This window comes from Ursus americanus, chromosome 37, assembly GCF_024610735.1.
Source record: "Ursus americanus isolate L20-20 chromosome 37, mUrsAme1.1.p, whole genome shotgun sequence".
Lineage (NCBI taxonomy): Eukaryota > Metazoa > Chordata > Mammalia > Carnivora > Ursidae > Ursus > Ursus americanus.
The window spans coordinates 9,471,194-9,487,345 of NC_142163.1; the positions used below are offsets into that span (position 1 = coordinate 9,471,194).

Here is a 16,152-nt window from a genome sequence, read left to right on the forward strand (position 1 = left end):
GGTTTTAATAAAGTCTTTATCAAAATCTCAACATTTACAGATAAGTAGAAAAATCCATCCTAAAGTTCATATGGAATCTCAAGGGACCTCAAATAACGAAAACCATGTGATAAAGAACAAAGTCTCTTGTCTTGATTTTTCCTGATTTGAAAATTTGTCACAAAGCTACTGTAAGCAAAGCAGTGTTTTGCTAGTATAAAGGCAGATGTATTGTACAATGGAATAGAAGAGACACCCCAGAAATAGACCATTGTATATGTGGTCAAATGATCTTCTACACATGTTCTCAGACCATTCATGGGCATATACATCTCCTCAACCACAAGTGTTAGGAAAGCTGCACATCCACATACAAAAGAATGAACTTGGGCCCTTTACCTTATACCATCATAAAAGATTTAATTTATGATGGATTAAATACCTAAATGTAAGGCCTAAATCTATGAAACTAGAAGAAAACATAGGGTGAACCTGTGTGACATTTGATTTGGTATCAATTTCTTGGATATTCCATCAAAAGCACTGACAATAAAAGAAAAAATAGGTGAAAGGGACTACATCAGTTTTCATTCATCAAAGGACAGAGTCAAGTGTGACAAGAATGAGAGAAATTATTTGCAAATTGTATATCTAATAAGGAATTAGCATGTGGAATATATAGGAAACTCCTACAACTCAATAACAAAAATACAACCCAATCATAAAATGTGTAAAGAACGTAGACACTGATGTAAAAAAAAGAAAAAAAAAGATACGCAAATGGCCAAAAAGTACATGAAAAGAGCTCAAAGTCACTAATTATTAAGGAAATGCAAATCGAAACTATAGTAAAACCCCATGACCCTGCTATTAAAAGTAACCTAGAAAATAAAAAGCATTGACAACAGTATGAAGAAATTAGAACCTTGTGTACTACTGGTGGGAATGTGGAATGGAGTAGCTATTATGGAAAACAGTAGGGTAGTTCTTCAAAATATTAAAAATGGATTTGCCATATAATTCTGCAGTCCTACTTCTAGATGTGTGTGAATTGAGAACAATATTAAGGAGATGTTTGCATCCCCATGTTCATTTCAGCATTGTCCCCATGCTTTAATAAACCACACATTTTGCACCAAAAAAAAAAAAAGAAGGAAAAGAAATAGAAAATACCTAAATATCTGTTGATGGATCAAGGATAAACAAAATATGGTATACACCTGTGAATGGAATACTACTAATTCTTCAAAAGGAAAGAAATTCTGACACATGGTACAACATGTGCTTGAAGTAAATATGCTTGAAAATGTGCGCAGTAAAATAAACGAGTTGCAGAAGGACAAATTGTATATGAAGGTACAATAGTCCTTGCCAGTGGTGATGGGAGGAGTAATGCGGCTATGGGTATACAGAATTTCAGTTTGCAGGATGAAAGAACTTCTGTGGATGGATGATTGGGATGATTGCAGAACATTCTGAATGTACTTGATGCCACTGAACTGAACACTTACAAAGTTTTTAGATGGTTAATTTTGTTATGTGTATTTGCATCTTTTTTTATTCGATGGCTTCTTTATTTTTTTGTAACATTTTTTATTATATTATGTTACTCACCATACAGTACATCCCTAGTTTCTGATGTAAAGTTCCGTGATTCATGACTTACGTACAACACCCAGTGCTCCACGCGATACGTGCCCTCCTTAATACCCATCACCGGCTTATCCCAACCCCCCACTCCTCCGTCCCCTCTGAAGCCCTCAGTTTGTTTCCCAGAGTCCATGCATCTTTTTTTTTTTTAAGATTTTATTTATTTACTCGACAGAGAGAGAGACAGCCAGCGAGAGAGGGAACACAAGCAGGGGGAGTGAGAGAGGAAGAAGCAGGCTCCCAGCAGAAGAGCCTGATGCGAGGCTCGATCCCATAACACCGGGATCACGCCCTGAGCCGAAGGCAGATGCTTAACACTGTGCCACCCAGGCGCTCCCCAGAGTCCATGCATCTTAAATAGTAGTTTAGAAATTATTTGCTAAGACTTCATGCGTTTGCGGTTCTTCACTCTCATTTTGTTTTTCCTGTCATTCCAAACCAGTATTCTAAATTGTTATGGCTATAGCCTTTAACTCTTCAGCTTAATGTAAACTCCATAGGTAGTGAGACTTGTAGGAATATTTCTGTCTTCTAAGTTGGTGTGTGTTTGTGTGTTTTCATAGAACAATTGGGTAGGCTTCAATGTTAGGCTATACCTACTCTCTGATTTTCTTATTTTTTTTCCTCTTTTAAAAAAAATATGTTCAATTAGCCAACATACAGTACATCATTAGTTTATGATGTAGTGTTCAATGAATCATTAGTTGTGTATAACACCCAGTGCTCAACACCACACATGCCCTCCTTATTACCCATCACTTTGTTACCCCATCCTCCACCCTCCTTCCTTCTGTAAACCTCAGTTTGTTTTCTGGAGCCCAGAGTCTCTCGTGTTTTGTCTCCCTCTCTGATTTCTTCCCATTCACTTTTCCCCCCCTTGCCTTGTGGTCCTCTGCGCTAGTCCTTATGTTCCACAGGTGAGTGACACCATATGATAATTGTCTTTCTCTGCTTGACTTATTTCACTCAGCATAATCCTCTCCAGTCCCATCCATGTCAGTGCAAATGGTGGGTATTCATCCTTTATGATGGCTGAGTAATATTCCATTATGTATATGAACCACATCTTGCTTATCCAGTCATCTGTTGAAAGGCATCTTGGCTTCTTCCACAGTTTGGCTGTTGTGGACAATGCTGCTATGAACATTGGGATGCAGTTGCCCCTTCTTTTCACTATGTCTGTATCTTTGGGGGTAAATACCTAGTAGTGCATTGCTCTATTTTTAACTTTTTGAGGAACCCCCACACTGTTTTCCAAAGTGGCTGTACCAATTTGCATTCTCACCAAGCAGTGTAACAGGGATCCCCTTTCTCCACATCCTCTCCAACATTTGTTATTTCCTGCCTTCTTAATTTTTGCCATTCTAACTGGAGTAAGGTAGTATCTCAATGTGGTTTTGGTTTGAATTTCCCTGGTAGCTAATGATTTTGAACGCTTTTTCATATGTCTGTTAGCCATTTGTATGTCTTCATTGGAAAAGTGTCTGTTCATGTCTTCTGCCCATTTGTTGACTGGATTGTTTGTTATTTGGGTGTTGAGTTTGAGAAGTTCTTTGTAGATCTTGGATACCAGTCTTTTTTTTTTTCAATTGTTTTTATTACATTATGTTAGTCACTATACAGTACATCCCTGGTTTTGATGCAAGGTTCGATGATTCATTAGTTGCGCTGGATACCAGTCTTTTATCTATAGTGTCATTTGCAAGTATATTCTCCCATTCGGTGGGCTGCCTCTTAGTTCTGTTGACTTTACTTTGCTGTGCAGAAGATTTTTATCTCGATGAAGTTACTATTGTTGCTTTTATTATTTTTTCTTTCTTTTTTAAAATATTCAGTTAGCTTTTAAAACCCTTAGCCGTTTTCTGTGTTTTGGTCTTCGAATTTTTTTTTTCTTTTAAAAGTTTCAACCAAGCAAGTCACTTAAGCATCTGCCTTTGGTTCAGCTTGTGATCTCAGGGTCCTGGGATTGAGTCTGTCATTAGGCTTCCTATTCAGCGGGGAGCCTGCTTCTCCCTCTGCTTCCTTCTCTCTCTATCTCTGTCTCTCATGAATAAATAAAATAAAAAATTAAAATATTTTTTGACCAAGCTATCTTAGTGCTCAAAAGTAATAAAAAAAATACACAGTTAAGATGGGGGGAGGAGTTAGTGGGATATTATGTTGGCCATTGTTTTGCTGTTTTTCCACTATATGCAACAGAAAAAGCTTCCTGTTCCATGAAGCTCTTGCTGGTCCCATAAGTCCTTCTCTTAACTTTATTCCTGGACTCTCAGCAATTCCAGCCTCATGCTTGTCATTGCCTCTCCTCTAACCTCAAGTTTTGTACTCCTCTTGGACAGTTAGAGGCAATTTGTAGTCCTCCTTTTGCCTACTTCTGCATGTGTTTCTCTTTCTCTCAATTGGCTAATAGAACCAGAGCATGAAATCTTGGCCAGTTGTATAATGGTCATGTGGCTCAGAAGCATCTGAAAATATATCAGGGCTCACATGCATAACATTGGTTAAGACTCTGGATTCTGTAATCTATTTAAGTTAGCATGCTTAATATATGAGTGGGAAAGTACTGACAATACAGAAGGCAACTGTTGGTTTTGAGTAGGAACTGCTATCATAACACACACCTTCAGACTTGGCCCCTACCCTGTCTTTGAACATGATTTGTTGGTCAGAGGAACTGAGGAACCTGGAAAGTATCTTTGTGATTCTATGCATGGGAGCTACTGGAAGGCAATGTCAGGGCTTTCCTTTCTGAAATTAGCAAAACTGAAATGTATTTGGTCTCTCACATTTCCAAAACTGTCCAGGATGGGACTGCAGGCAACATTCCATCCTGAGTGGACATTAGGGGAAAGATTGTGTATCTTCATGGGAACTCACCACAGTGAGTCTCAGTCTAGGTTAACTTTAGGCCCCATTCCTTCCTTTTCCAGAGCTTCTGGGTCAGATAGTTGGTCATTGATCTATTTTAAGGTGCTGGAGTCCAGCTTCAAGAGAGTTTACACTAATCATTCATGCTTGTACCCTGGTTCTTTAATAAGTGGAGTATTTGTTCATTTTTATGTTTTTATTTAAATTCCAGTTAGTTGAACTATACAGTGTTTTATTAGTTTCAGATGTACAATTTAGTGATTCAGCACTTCCACACATTACACAGTATTCTTCATGGTAAGTGCACTCTTCATTCCCATCACCTGTCTCACCCATCCCCGACCCCCCTTGCCTCTGGTAAACATCAGTGTGTTCTCTAGAGTTAAGAGTCTGTTTCTTGGTTTGTCTCTCTCTCTCTTTTTTCCCTTTGCTCGTTTGTTTCTTAAATTCCACAAATGAGTGAACTCATGTGGTGTATGTCTTTCTCTGACTGACTTGTTTCTCTTAGCATAATACTATCTAGCTCCATCCATGTCGTCACAAGTGGTAAAATTTCATTCTTTTTCATGGCTGAGTAATATTCCATCATATCTATATACCACTTCCTCTTTAGCCACTCATCAGTCGATGGACGTCTGGTCTCTTGCCATAACTTGGCTATTGTTGGTAATGCTGCTATAAACATTGGTGTGCATGTATCTCTTTGAATCTGTATTTTTGGGTTCTTTGGGTAGATACCTAGTAGTGCAATTGCTGGGTCATAGGGCAGCTCTAGTTTTAACTTTCTGAGGAACCTCCATACTGTTTTCTGGTGTGGCTGCACCAGTTTGCATTTCCCACCTCCACATCCTTGCCAACACCTGTTGTTGCTTGGGTTGTAAATTTTAGCCATTCTGACATGTGTGACGTGGTGTCAGTGGAGTTTTGATAACAACCCCCTGATGATGAGTGATGTTGAGCGTTTTGCCTGTGTGTGTTAGTCATCTGCATGTCTTCTGTGGAGAAATGTCTATTCATGTCTTCTGCCCATTTTTAAACTGGATTATTTGTTTCTTGAGTGTTGAGTTTGATAAGTTCATTATGTATTTTGGATACTAGTCCTGTATCAGAAATGTCATTTGCAAATATCTTCTTGTGGAAACTTTCCTTCAGTGTGCAGACACTTTTTATTCTTAGGAAGTCCCAGTAGTTTATTTTTGCTTTTTTTCCCCCTCAAATGGAGAAGATATTTGTACAAGCTGTATAGCAATGGTTTATTCTATTGGTTTCATTTCCATTATGATGGAATCTTTCCCCACTGTGAGTTAATCTTTATACAGCCTGTCACTGCTTGATGTTCTTGAATGTTTTCCCTTTTGTCTTGAATTAGGGTCTTGGATTAATATAGATTTGCCTATTGTTAAAGGAAATAACTTCAGAAACATGTGTACACACTTTAATTGCTCTGCACATCTCCTCCTAGGCCGCTCCATGATGCAGTTGAGAATGACCACTTGGAAATTGTCCGATTGCTCCTCTCCTATGGTGCCGACCCCACTTTGGCTACATACTCAGGTAGAACCATCATGCAAATGACTCACAGTGAACTTATGGAAATATTTCTGGCAGGTACGTCACTTCAGGAAAAGGGAATGACAAAATTTAAGAAATGTTCTTTATTAAAACTCAAATGGTAACTAAGGTGGATTTTACTGGGCAGAAATTAAAAAGCTTTAGATTTTAGGACAGTAATAATGCTGCCTTTTGTTTGGTATAATACAGCACTTTAGTTCAGTTAATTATTTTGGTGATTAGCCATTGATTCTGCATTTACTTTGGTCTACTTGGACTAATGTTTAAGAAGATTTCCTAAATATTTACACATTCTACATGTGCATGTTTAACTGAAGTATTTTTACATTTCAAGTCTGGGTAAAAATGAAGATGCAGATGTCCCATTTAGGAAACTATTTGGGTGATTCCATGGGTTTTAGCAGATAAGCTATCATTTAAGCCACAGTCACAATAGGATCCCTGAAACACACCACAAGTTTTTCATGAATGCAAAGAATGAAGTAGAGTTAAATTCTTTATAATTCACTTACTGCCAAAGATTGCCACTGACTCAGATGGTAATAAATATTTATCTTAAGTTAGCCTCATGTGGCAGAAAAAAACATCTTAGTGTCAAAGAAGAGAGATTGATCCCACTACCTTGAGATCATGACCTGAGCCAAAGGCAGATGCTTAACCAACTGAGCCACCCAGGTGCCCCCTATCTTACACATTTGTAAGTGTACAACTCAGTAGTGTTAAGTATATCCATATTGTGTAACAGAGCTCTAGAACATCTTCATCTTGAAAAACGGACCCATTAAACACTAATTTCACTTGTCCTTCCCTCCAGACTCTGGTAAGCAATAATCTCTTTATTTTTCAGTGATTATGACTGGTTTAGATACCTCATATGAGAGGAATCTTAAATAATATTTGCCCTTTTGTGATTGGCTTTCACCAAGCATTGAGTTTTCAAGATTCATCCATGTTGCAACGGGTCAGAATCTCTTTTTTTTTTTTTAAATATTGAATGATATTGCATTTATGTGTGTACCACAACTGCTTATCCGTTCATCTGAGGATGGGCATTCGAGCTGTTTATTCCTCTTGAGTATTGTGAATAATGCTGTAATGAACATGGGTGTGCAAACACCTGAGATCCTGCTTTCAATTCTTTCAGATATGTTTTCAGAACTGGGATAGCTGGGTTGTAGGGTAACTATACTTTTAACTTTTTGAAGGCCCTACCCACTGTTTTCCACAGTGGCTGCACCAGCTTGCATTCCCACTAGCAGTGTAAGAGGGTCCCCTTTCTCCGCATCCTCGCCAACACCTGTTGTTTTCTGTTTATTTTCATTGTAGCCATCCTAATGGATATAAGTGATATCTGACTGTAGTTTTGATTCTCATTTCCCTCATGATGAATGATGTTGAATGTCTTTCTATGTGCTTATTAACCACTGGAATGTCTTTGGGGAGTTGTCTATTCCCCATGTTTTGATCATGGGTTTTTTGTTTGTTTGTTTGTTTTTAAAGATTTTATTTATTTATTCGACAGGATAGAGACAGCCAGCGAGAGAGGGAACACAAGCAGGGGGAGTGGGAGAGGAAGAATCAGGCTCATAGCGGAGGAGCCTGATGTGGGGCTCGATCCCATAACGCCGGGATCATGCCCTGAGCCGAAGGCAGACGCCCAACCGCTGTGCCACCCAGGCGCCCCTGTTTTGTTTTGGTTTTGAGTTCTAAAAACTCCTTATATATTGTGGCTATTAACCCAAGACATGATTTCCAAACATTTTCTCCCATTCTGGGGGTGGTCTTTTTCACTCTGTTGTTTACTTTGATGCACCACAGTTTTTAAGTTTAATGTCACATTTACCTGCTTTTTATTTTGTTGCCTCTGCTTTTAGTGTCATATCCAAGAAATTATTGGAATGCAATTTTCTGAATCTTTCCCCTAATGTTTTTTATAGTTTTATGTCTCGTGTTTAGGTCTTTAATACATTTTGAGTCATTTTGTGCAACCAATGTCAGGTAAGGATCCAGGCTCATTCTTTTCCCTGTGTATATCCACCATCCCCAGCAGAATTTCTTAAAGAGATAGTCCTTACCACCCTTGTCAAGACTTTTTGGCAGCTTATGTGGGTGTTTATTTCGGGGCTCCCTGTTCTGTCCTCTTAGCCTGTATATCTGTCCTTAAGCCAACGCAATGCTGTCTTGATTACTCTTGCTTTATAGTATGTTTTGAAATCAGGAAGCGTGAAGTAACTGTATTTGTCTTCTTTGAAGATTATTTTGGCTATTTGGCATCCCTTGATTCCATATGAATTTTAAGATGGATTTTTCTATTTTTGCAAACAAAACAATGTCACTGGGGTTTTGATAGAGATTGCATTCAATCTGTAGGTTGCTTTGGTTATGCAAATTTTAAATATTAAACCACCTAATCCACACACATGGAATATAGATATCTTTCCATGTATCTGTATTTTCTGAGATTTCTTTTAGCAAAGTTTTCTAGTTGTTACTATACAAGTGTTTTGCCCCCTTGCTTAATTTTATTCCTGAGTACTGATTCTTTTTGATGCATTGTGCTATTGTTTTATTTTCTTTTAGGATTGTTGGTGTATGGAAAAGCAACCAATTTCTCTATTTTGACTATGTATCCTGCAACTTTGCTGAAATTGTTTTAAGTTTTTTAAAATGTTATTATTTTGTTTCCTCTCCAGATTATGTAAATGACCTCCAGGGTCCCAGTGATGATGAGTTTATTGCCCCTTGGGAGTTCTATGGAAGCTCTCTGTGTGGTAAGCAATATGGTTTTCGCAGTTTACTGGGAAATGAATGTATTCCATAACATTTCTCCCTGATGTGGATGAAGGGTAGGTGGGTAGTGTGTGTCATAAGCAGAGGTCATTAGGAAATGTTCTCTTTTTCTTTAGTATCATTTAATTAATGAGACCTAAAATGTTGATGGAACCTACTGACTCCTTTTTTTGTCTTTTCTTTCCATTAGAACCAGATAATAAAGCTGGACATAACATTTTGGCAAACCTGCCAGGACCAGAGGACCAGTATGATGAAGATAAGGCTAACAGTGATGTGTTTGAATTTGAATTTTCAGACAGCCCCCTCTTACCATGTTATAACATCCAAGTGTCTGTTTGTCAGCGGTAAGCATTTATATCATATGATTGAAAAGTATTGAGTCCTGGGGTAGCTGGACCCGAAAACCCTTTGAAGCAGGGGAGCATGGGTGAGTACCTTCTAAGTGTCCATGAACCACACTTGATCTTTTCTGGAAAAGATTAGTTATACATAGTGGGGATCAGATACATAGAACAATATAAACTGCCCTTATCAGAATACTACCAAGACTAAGAAGACCCCAGAGCACAAAGCATTAAAGTTGTCATTCACTGGACTCCATAGAAGAGTTGGTTCCTTGGGTACTTCAGTATTACATTCTAGAAGCTTCCCAACATACCCTTATAGGTGCCTTCTCAGGCACATGAAGTGTACTGCACTATGTTGTTAATCTCTCCTTTCATGTATGATTAGGAAAATCATTATTCATCATTCCTGGAATCTTTGTATACAAGATTTGCTTAAATTCAGTGTGGAGCCAACAGGCCCTGGTGACCAGTCTCTTGGGATATATGTATCAACAGACCTGTGCTCTCCTGAGTGTTAACAAAAGAGATTAGTAAATATTAACATTCTCAGTTTCTCAAATTATAAATTTGTGTGCCGTTACAAACCATAAACTTTTTAAACCATAAATTTTATTAATGATAGAAATCGTACATGTATATATATATGTACGCATATGTATGTGTGTATATATTGCATGTGTATGTTATGTATGTGTATATATGTATACATATGCGTGCATGTGTATATTCATACATATGTATGCAAGAGTACATATGTATATATGCATGCATGCGTATCTATGCAAGTGTATACATATGTGTCCATACATATATATGCAGTGTAAATATGTATGGTTGCACATGTATATATGCATATATGTATACATATGAATGCATGTATATACATGTACATTCATATGTATGCAAGTGTATATATGTATAGACGTATACACGTGTATATGTGTATATATATGTTTACATATGTATGTGTATATTTGTATGCATATTTATATATGTATATAGGTATGCCTGTGCATTATGTATGCAAATGTATATATGTATATGTATATAAATGTGTGTGTATATATAGATGTATGTATATCACGGAATATATATAAATAATTTGACAGTTTGCTTCTCAAAAACATCAATCCCAAAAGACATGAGTGGTGGGGGTGGAGATACGTGAAAGTAAAGAAACAATAGATAGCCTTCTGTATTTAAAATGTCCTACTGTCAGGGGTGGGGGGAGAAGAGATCATAAAGGAGTTTGTAATCAGTCCTCTTTGGTTGGGATACAGACTTCCCTTGGTGACTACAATGCGACACATTGATAGTTATTAACTAGAATTCTGGTCAGAGCTGAGTAAGCAGGGCTTTGCCTGTTTTTATCAGCAGTGAGAACACTGAAGTGGCATTGTGATGGATCTTGTTCTGATGTTCCTCCTCCTTTATAAAAATTAGTTGGTCTTCTCTAGATGTTCTCTTAAAACCAGATGAGTCCAGAATTACTCCTACTACAGGAAGATACTTTTGTTCACCTAGAAAGAACAATATTGTCCATGAGTGGTCATGGGAAGAAATGGTGGGGTCAGGGACAGAAATGGAAGAACTGGCTCTTGTTACAGCTGTACACTGGTTTATTCGGATACCAATTAGTTATTGAAAGCAACTTACATTTTGCCAGGAATTTGAACCACTTTCCTTTGTGTTTTGTAGGGCACGAAACTGGTTTTTGCTTTCAGATGTGCTTAAGAAATTGAAAATGTCATCCTGCATATTTCGCTGCAGTTTTCCAAATTTAGAAATCATCACAATTACAGAGGCAGAGTTTTACAGGCAGGTTTCAGCAAGTTTCTTATACTCTTGGTCCAAAGACCTGGAAGCCTTCAATCCTGAAAGCCAAGAACTAGTAGATTTGGTTGAATTCACAATTGAACTTCAGACTCTGCTCGGCTCCTCCGTAGAATGGTTAAATCCTAGGGACATGGCGTTGGAGAAGGACCACTGATGAGCAGTCTAGTCCCAGGGTATACAGCATGTTGTCGGGTCAATTCTATGCATATTTGCCAAAATACAACTATTTCCCTTTTTTTAAAGGCACATTCTTACTTATGAAAATATCTCTGCTTTATCTAAGGCTCCAGTGGGAAGATTTCGAAGGATGCCTTTTACATTAGTTTTTATGAAATTGCTGTGTTTTACTTTTAAATGTACAGAGGCAGCTCTGTAATAGGTGTGTTTTCACTTGGAATATTTTCCTTTCTTTTTCTTCTCTTTAAGAGGAGAGGGTTAATTAGGTAAGAGAGGCTCAAGTGTTACTTTTTTTTTCCATACAAATGCCTGATGGCAGAGCTGTTAACTGTCATAAGTGAGGTCATCAACTTTGAGAACATATTTGGGAGAACAAATTTGATAAAGGCAATTAAGATTGTAGCTTTTTATTTACAGAATATTTGCTGTTGGCCACATGTATGCTATTGGATTCAAATTTAAACCACACCCACACATAGCAATTAATTATATGAACTTTATGTCATACCACAAAAGCTACAAAATTGGTTTTCATGTTTCAACTGGATTGTTTTTTGTAATTTGTTGTCTTAATAAAGGAAACTTTGAGCTATTTTTCTGTCCACCCTCGAACATATAAAATTAGCTAGAATTTGTGCTTAAAAATGTGCAGAAACTGAACTTTTTTTTGAATGATGTGTTTTCAACTTGTATTCTAACTTTTACAAGTAATTCTGACCTTTTAACAGTTTTACAAAAATGTTCTGAAGAGGCAATAAAACTGTTGAATAAATGAGAAAAGTGAAGTATCTTGTGTTCTGTGCTCCTAAAATACGTTTTTTACTGCTATTTTTAAAAATTGGTATTCACATTCTTATATTTATATCAACTTATAGTCTCTGTAAAGCAAGCAAAGTGGAGATATCCAAGGAAATATACTTTGAAAACAATCTAGAGTTCTGTCCTAAAATCTTAACTCAGTAGGAGTGTGCATGTGTATCATACATACACATAAACATACACAAATATATGTTGCATACATAGATGCTATTTATCTCGTTCCCCAACTTTATTGTGGTAAATTATGCAATTATATTATGTAAATTATGTAAATTGTAAATTATACAATTACATTATGAAACTTACCATCTTGTATCTTTAGGTTCAAAATGAGTCCCTTGTAGACAGCAAATGGATGGGTCATTTAACCATTTTCAAAAGTACAGCTTGTTAAATGTACAATCATAATGGTATTAAGTACAATGACAGTGTTGTGCTACCATCACCACCATCTATCTCAAGAATTCTTTTCATCTTGCAAAACTGAAACTGTTAAACAACTGCCCATTCCTCCCTACCGTATTCCCTGGTACACTATTCTCTGTCTCTGTAATTTTGACAATTCTCAGTACCCCATAAAAGAGGCATTACATAATATGTGCCCTTTTTTGTTTTTCACTTTATTTCACTTAGCCTTAATATCCTGAAGGTTTGCCATGTTGTAGAATTCCCTTCCTTTTTAAGGCTGAATGGCATACTATAGTACGTATAATACCATGTTTTGCTTATCATTTCTTTCATCTGTTGGGGGAACTTGGGTGGCTTCCATTTTAGCTATCGTGAATAATGTCACTATGAACATGGATGTAAAATAACTCTTCAAGACCCTTTCAATTCTACAGGGGGCATACCCAGAAATAGAATTACTGGTTTATAACATAATGATACTTTTAATTTTTTTTAGGGACCAACATTCTGTTTTCCATAAGAGCTAAACAGTTTTACATTACAGACAACAGTGAACAAAGGTTCCATTATCCACATCCTCACCAACAGGTGTTTTGCACAAATTTTTTTAACTTTGTAAGTCCACTTTGTCTTTTGTTGTCTGTGCTTTTGGTATCATATCCAAGAAATTGTTGCTAAACTCAATATCATGAAGTTTTTGCCCTATATTTTCATATAAGAGTTTCGTTGTTTTAGCTCTTGTGTGTATTCTGAGCTAACTTTTGTGTATGTTTGGTGTTTTGTTAGGCCCCGACTTCATTCTTTTACATGTAGATATCCAGTTTTCCCAGCACATTTGTTGAAAACACTGTCATTTCCCCCATTGAGTGGTCTTGGCACCCTTGTCGAAAGTCATTTGACCATATAGGTGGACACTTATACTGGGCTTTATTTTGTCCCATTGGCCTTTACACCTACTTCATGCAATACCACAGTTTTGATTACTGTAGCTTTGTAGTAAGATTTAAAATCAGGAAATGTTATCCCTCTAGGTCTGTTCTTTTCCAAGCTTGTTTTGGAGGTTCAGGGTCCTGTGAGTTTGCACATGAATTTAGGATGGGTTTCTATTTCTGTGGGGAAAAAAAAAGATCATTGGGAATTTGGCAGTAATTGCATTGAATCTGTAGATAGCTTTGGGTATCATGGACATCTTAACATTAACTCTACTAATCCATTAGCATGGACGTTTTCCCATTTACTTGTGTCTTTAATGCCTTTCAGCAATATTTCATCATTTTCATTATACAAAACTTTCACTTCCCTGGTTAACCTAATTCCTAACTACTTATTCTTTCTGATTCTATTATAATTTGGATTATTTTCTTAATTTTCTTTTTGGTAATGGTTACTGTATAGAAATGCAACTAATTTCTTTTTTATGTAGGTATGATTTACACACTGTAATAGTTTCAGGAGTAGAATGTAGTGATTCGTCACTTACATACAATACTTAGTGCTCATCACAACAAGTGCCCTTCTTAATGCACATCACCCACCTCACCCATCCCCCACCCACTCCCCTCTGGTAACCATCAGTTTGTTCTCTAGAGTTAAGAGTCCCTTACTGATTTGTCATCTCTCTCCTTTGTTTCATTTTGCTTGTTCCTATTTCTTGAATCCACATATGAGTTAAATCAGATGGTATTTGTCTTTCTCTAATTGACTTGTTTTGCTTAACATGATACTCTTCAGCTCCATCCACATCATTGCAAATGGCAAGATTTCATTTTTTATATATATATAATGATTTTTATTATATTATGTTAGTCACCATACAGTACATCCCTGGTTTCCGATGTAAGGCTCGATGATTCATTAGTTGTGTATAACACCCAGTGCACCAGGCTAATAGTCCATCATATGTATACACACACACACACACACACACACACACACACTTGATATACATATATATATATATATATATATACACACACACATGTATATATAAGACATACAGATATATGATACATATATATGACATAATACGGTATACATGATACACACACACACACGATATCCAGATGTATACAGATATACACATATGTGTATATATCTTCTGTATCCATTCATCAGTTGGTGGACATTTGGGCTCTATCCATAATTTGGCTATTGTTGATAATGCAGCTATAAAGATTGGGGTGCATATATCTCTTCAAATTAGTGTTTTTATATAATTTGGGTCAATACCTAGTAATGCAATGGCTGGATCCTAGGGGTAGTTCTATTTTTAACTTTTTGAGGACCCTCCATACTGTTTGCCACGGTAAGTGCTCCAGTTCTCATTCCCACCAACATTGCAGGAGGGTTCCCCTTCCTCCACAGCCTCACCAATACCTGTTGTTTCTTGTGTTGTTAATTTTAGCCATTCTGACAAGTGTGAGGGGATGGTTCACTGGAGTTTTGATTTGTATTTCCCAGATGAGATGAATAATGTTGAACATCTTTTCATGTGTCTGATTTCCATCTGGATGTCTTCCTTGGAGAAATGTCCGTCCTTGTCTTCCGACCATTTTTTCAACTGGATTATTTGTTTTCTGGGTGTGTAGTTTTATACGTTCTTTAAATACTTTCCATACTAACCCTTTATCAGGTATGTCATTTGCAGATATCTTCTCCCATTCCATAGGTTGGATTTTAGTTTTGTTGATTGTTTCCTTCTCTGTACAGAAGCTTTTTATCTTGATGAAGTCCCAATAATTCATTTTTGCTTTTGTATCCCTTGCCTCTGGCAACATGTCTACTAAGAAGTTGCTATGGCTGAGGTTGAAGAGGTTACTGCTTGTGTTCTCCCGGATTTTCATGGATTCTTGTCTCACATTTAGGTCGTTCATCCATTTTGAACTTATTTTTGTGTATGGTGTAAGAGAGGGTTCCAGTTCCATTCTTCTGCATGTTGCTGTCCAGTTTTCCCAGCACCATTTGTTGAAGAGACTGTCTTTTCTCCATGGGATGTTCTTTCCTACTTTATCGAAGATTAGTGGACATGGAGTTGTCATAGAGGGTCCATATCTGGGTGTTTTATTCTGTTCCATTGATGTATGTGTCTGTTTCTGTGCCACTATTCATTATAGCTTTGTAATATAACTTGAATTCTGTACTTGTGATGCCTCCAGGTTTGCTTTTCTTTTTCAAGCTTCCTTTGGCCATTCAGGGTCTTTTGTGGTTCCATACAGATGTTAGGATTGTTTGTTCCAGTTCTGTGAAAAATGCTGGTGGTATACTTAGGGTTAAGTTATATTAAATGTATAGATTGCTTTGGGTACTATAGACATTTTGACAATGTTTGCTCTTCCAGTCCATGAGCATGGACTATCTTTCCATTTTTTTGTGTGCCCTCTTCAGTTTATTTCATTAGCGTTTTATAGTTTTCAGACTACAGGTCTTTTACCTCTTTGGTTAGATTTATTCCTAGATTTTTGGTGCAATTGCAAATGAGACTGAATCCTTGATTTCTCTTTCTGTTGCTGCTTTATTGATGCAACAGATTTCTGTGCATTGATTTTTTTTTAATCCTGTGATTTTACTGAGTTTGTCTATGAATTCTAGCAATTTTTTTTTGGTGGACTCTTTCAGGATTTCTATATAGAGTACCATGTCATCTGCAAATAGTGAAACTTTGACTTCTTCCTTGCTGATTTGGATGTCTCTTTATTTCTTTTTG

General features: G+C 36.9%; 1 protein-coding gene across 1 annotated transcript in view; it reads left to right on the plus strand.

The window, feature by feature from the left end:
• Positions 1-11,199, plus strand: part of LOC123776188 (BCL-6 corepressor-like) — a 46,265-nt gene extending 35,066 nt beyond the window's left edge. The window contains exons 8-11 of the mRNA XM_087859300.1: positions 5,960-6,105; positions 8,763-8,840; positions 9,050-9,206; positions 10,908-11,199. Coding sequence (XP_087715426.1) covers positions 5,960-6,105; positions 8,763-8,840; positions 9,050-9,206; positions 10,908-11,199 — 673 coding nt within the window. The remainder of the gene's footprint in view (positions 1-5,959; positions 6,106-8,762; positions 8,841-9,049; positions 9,207-10,907) is intronic.
• The last annotated feature ends 4,953 nt before the right edge of the window (positions 11,200-16,152 follow it).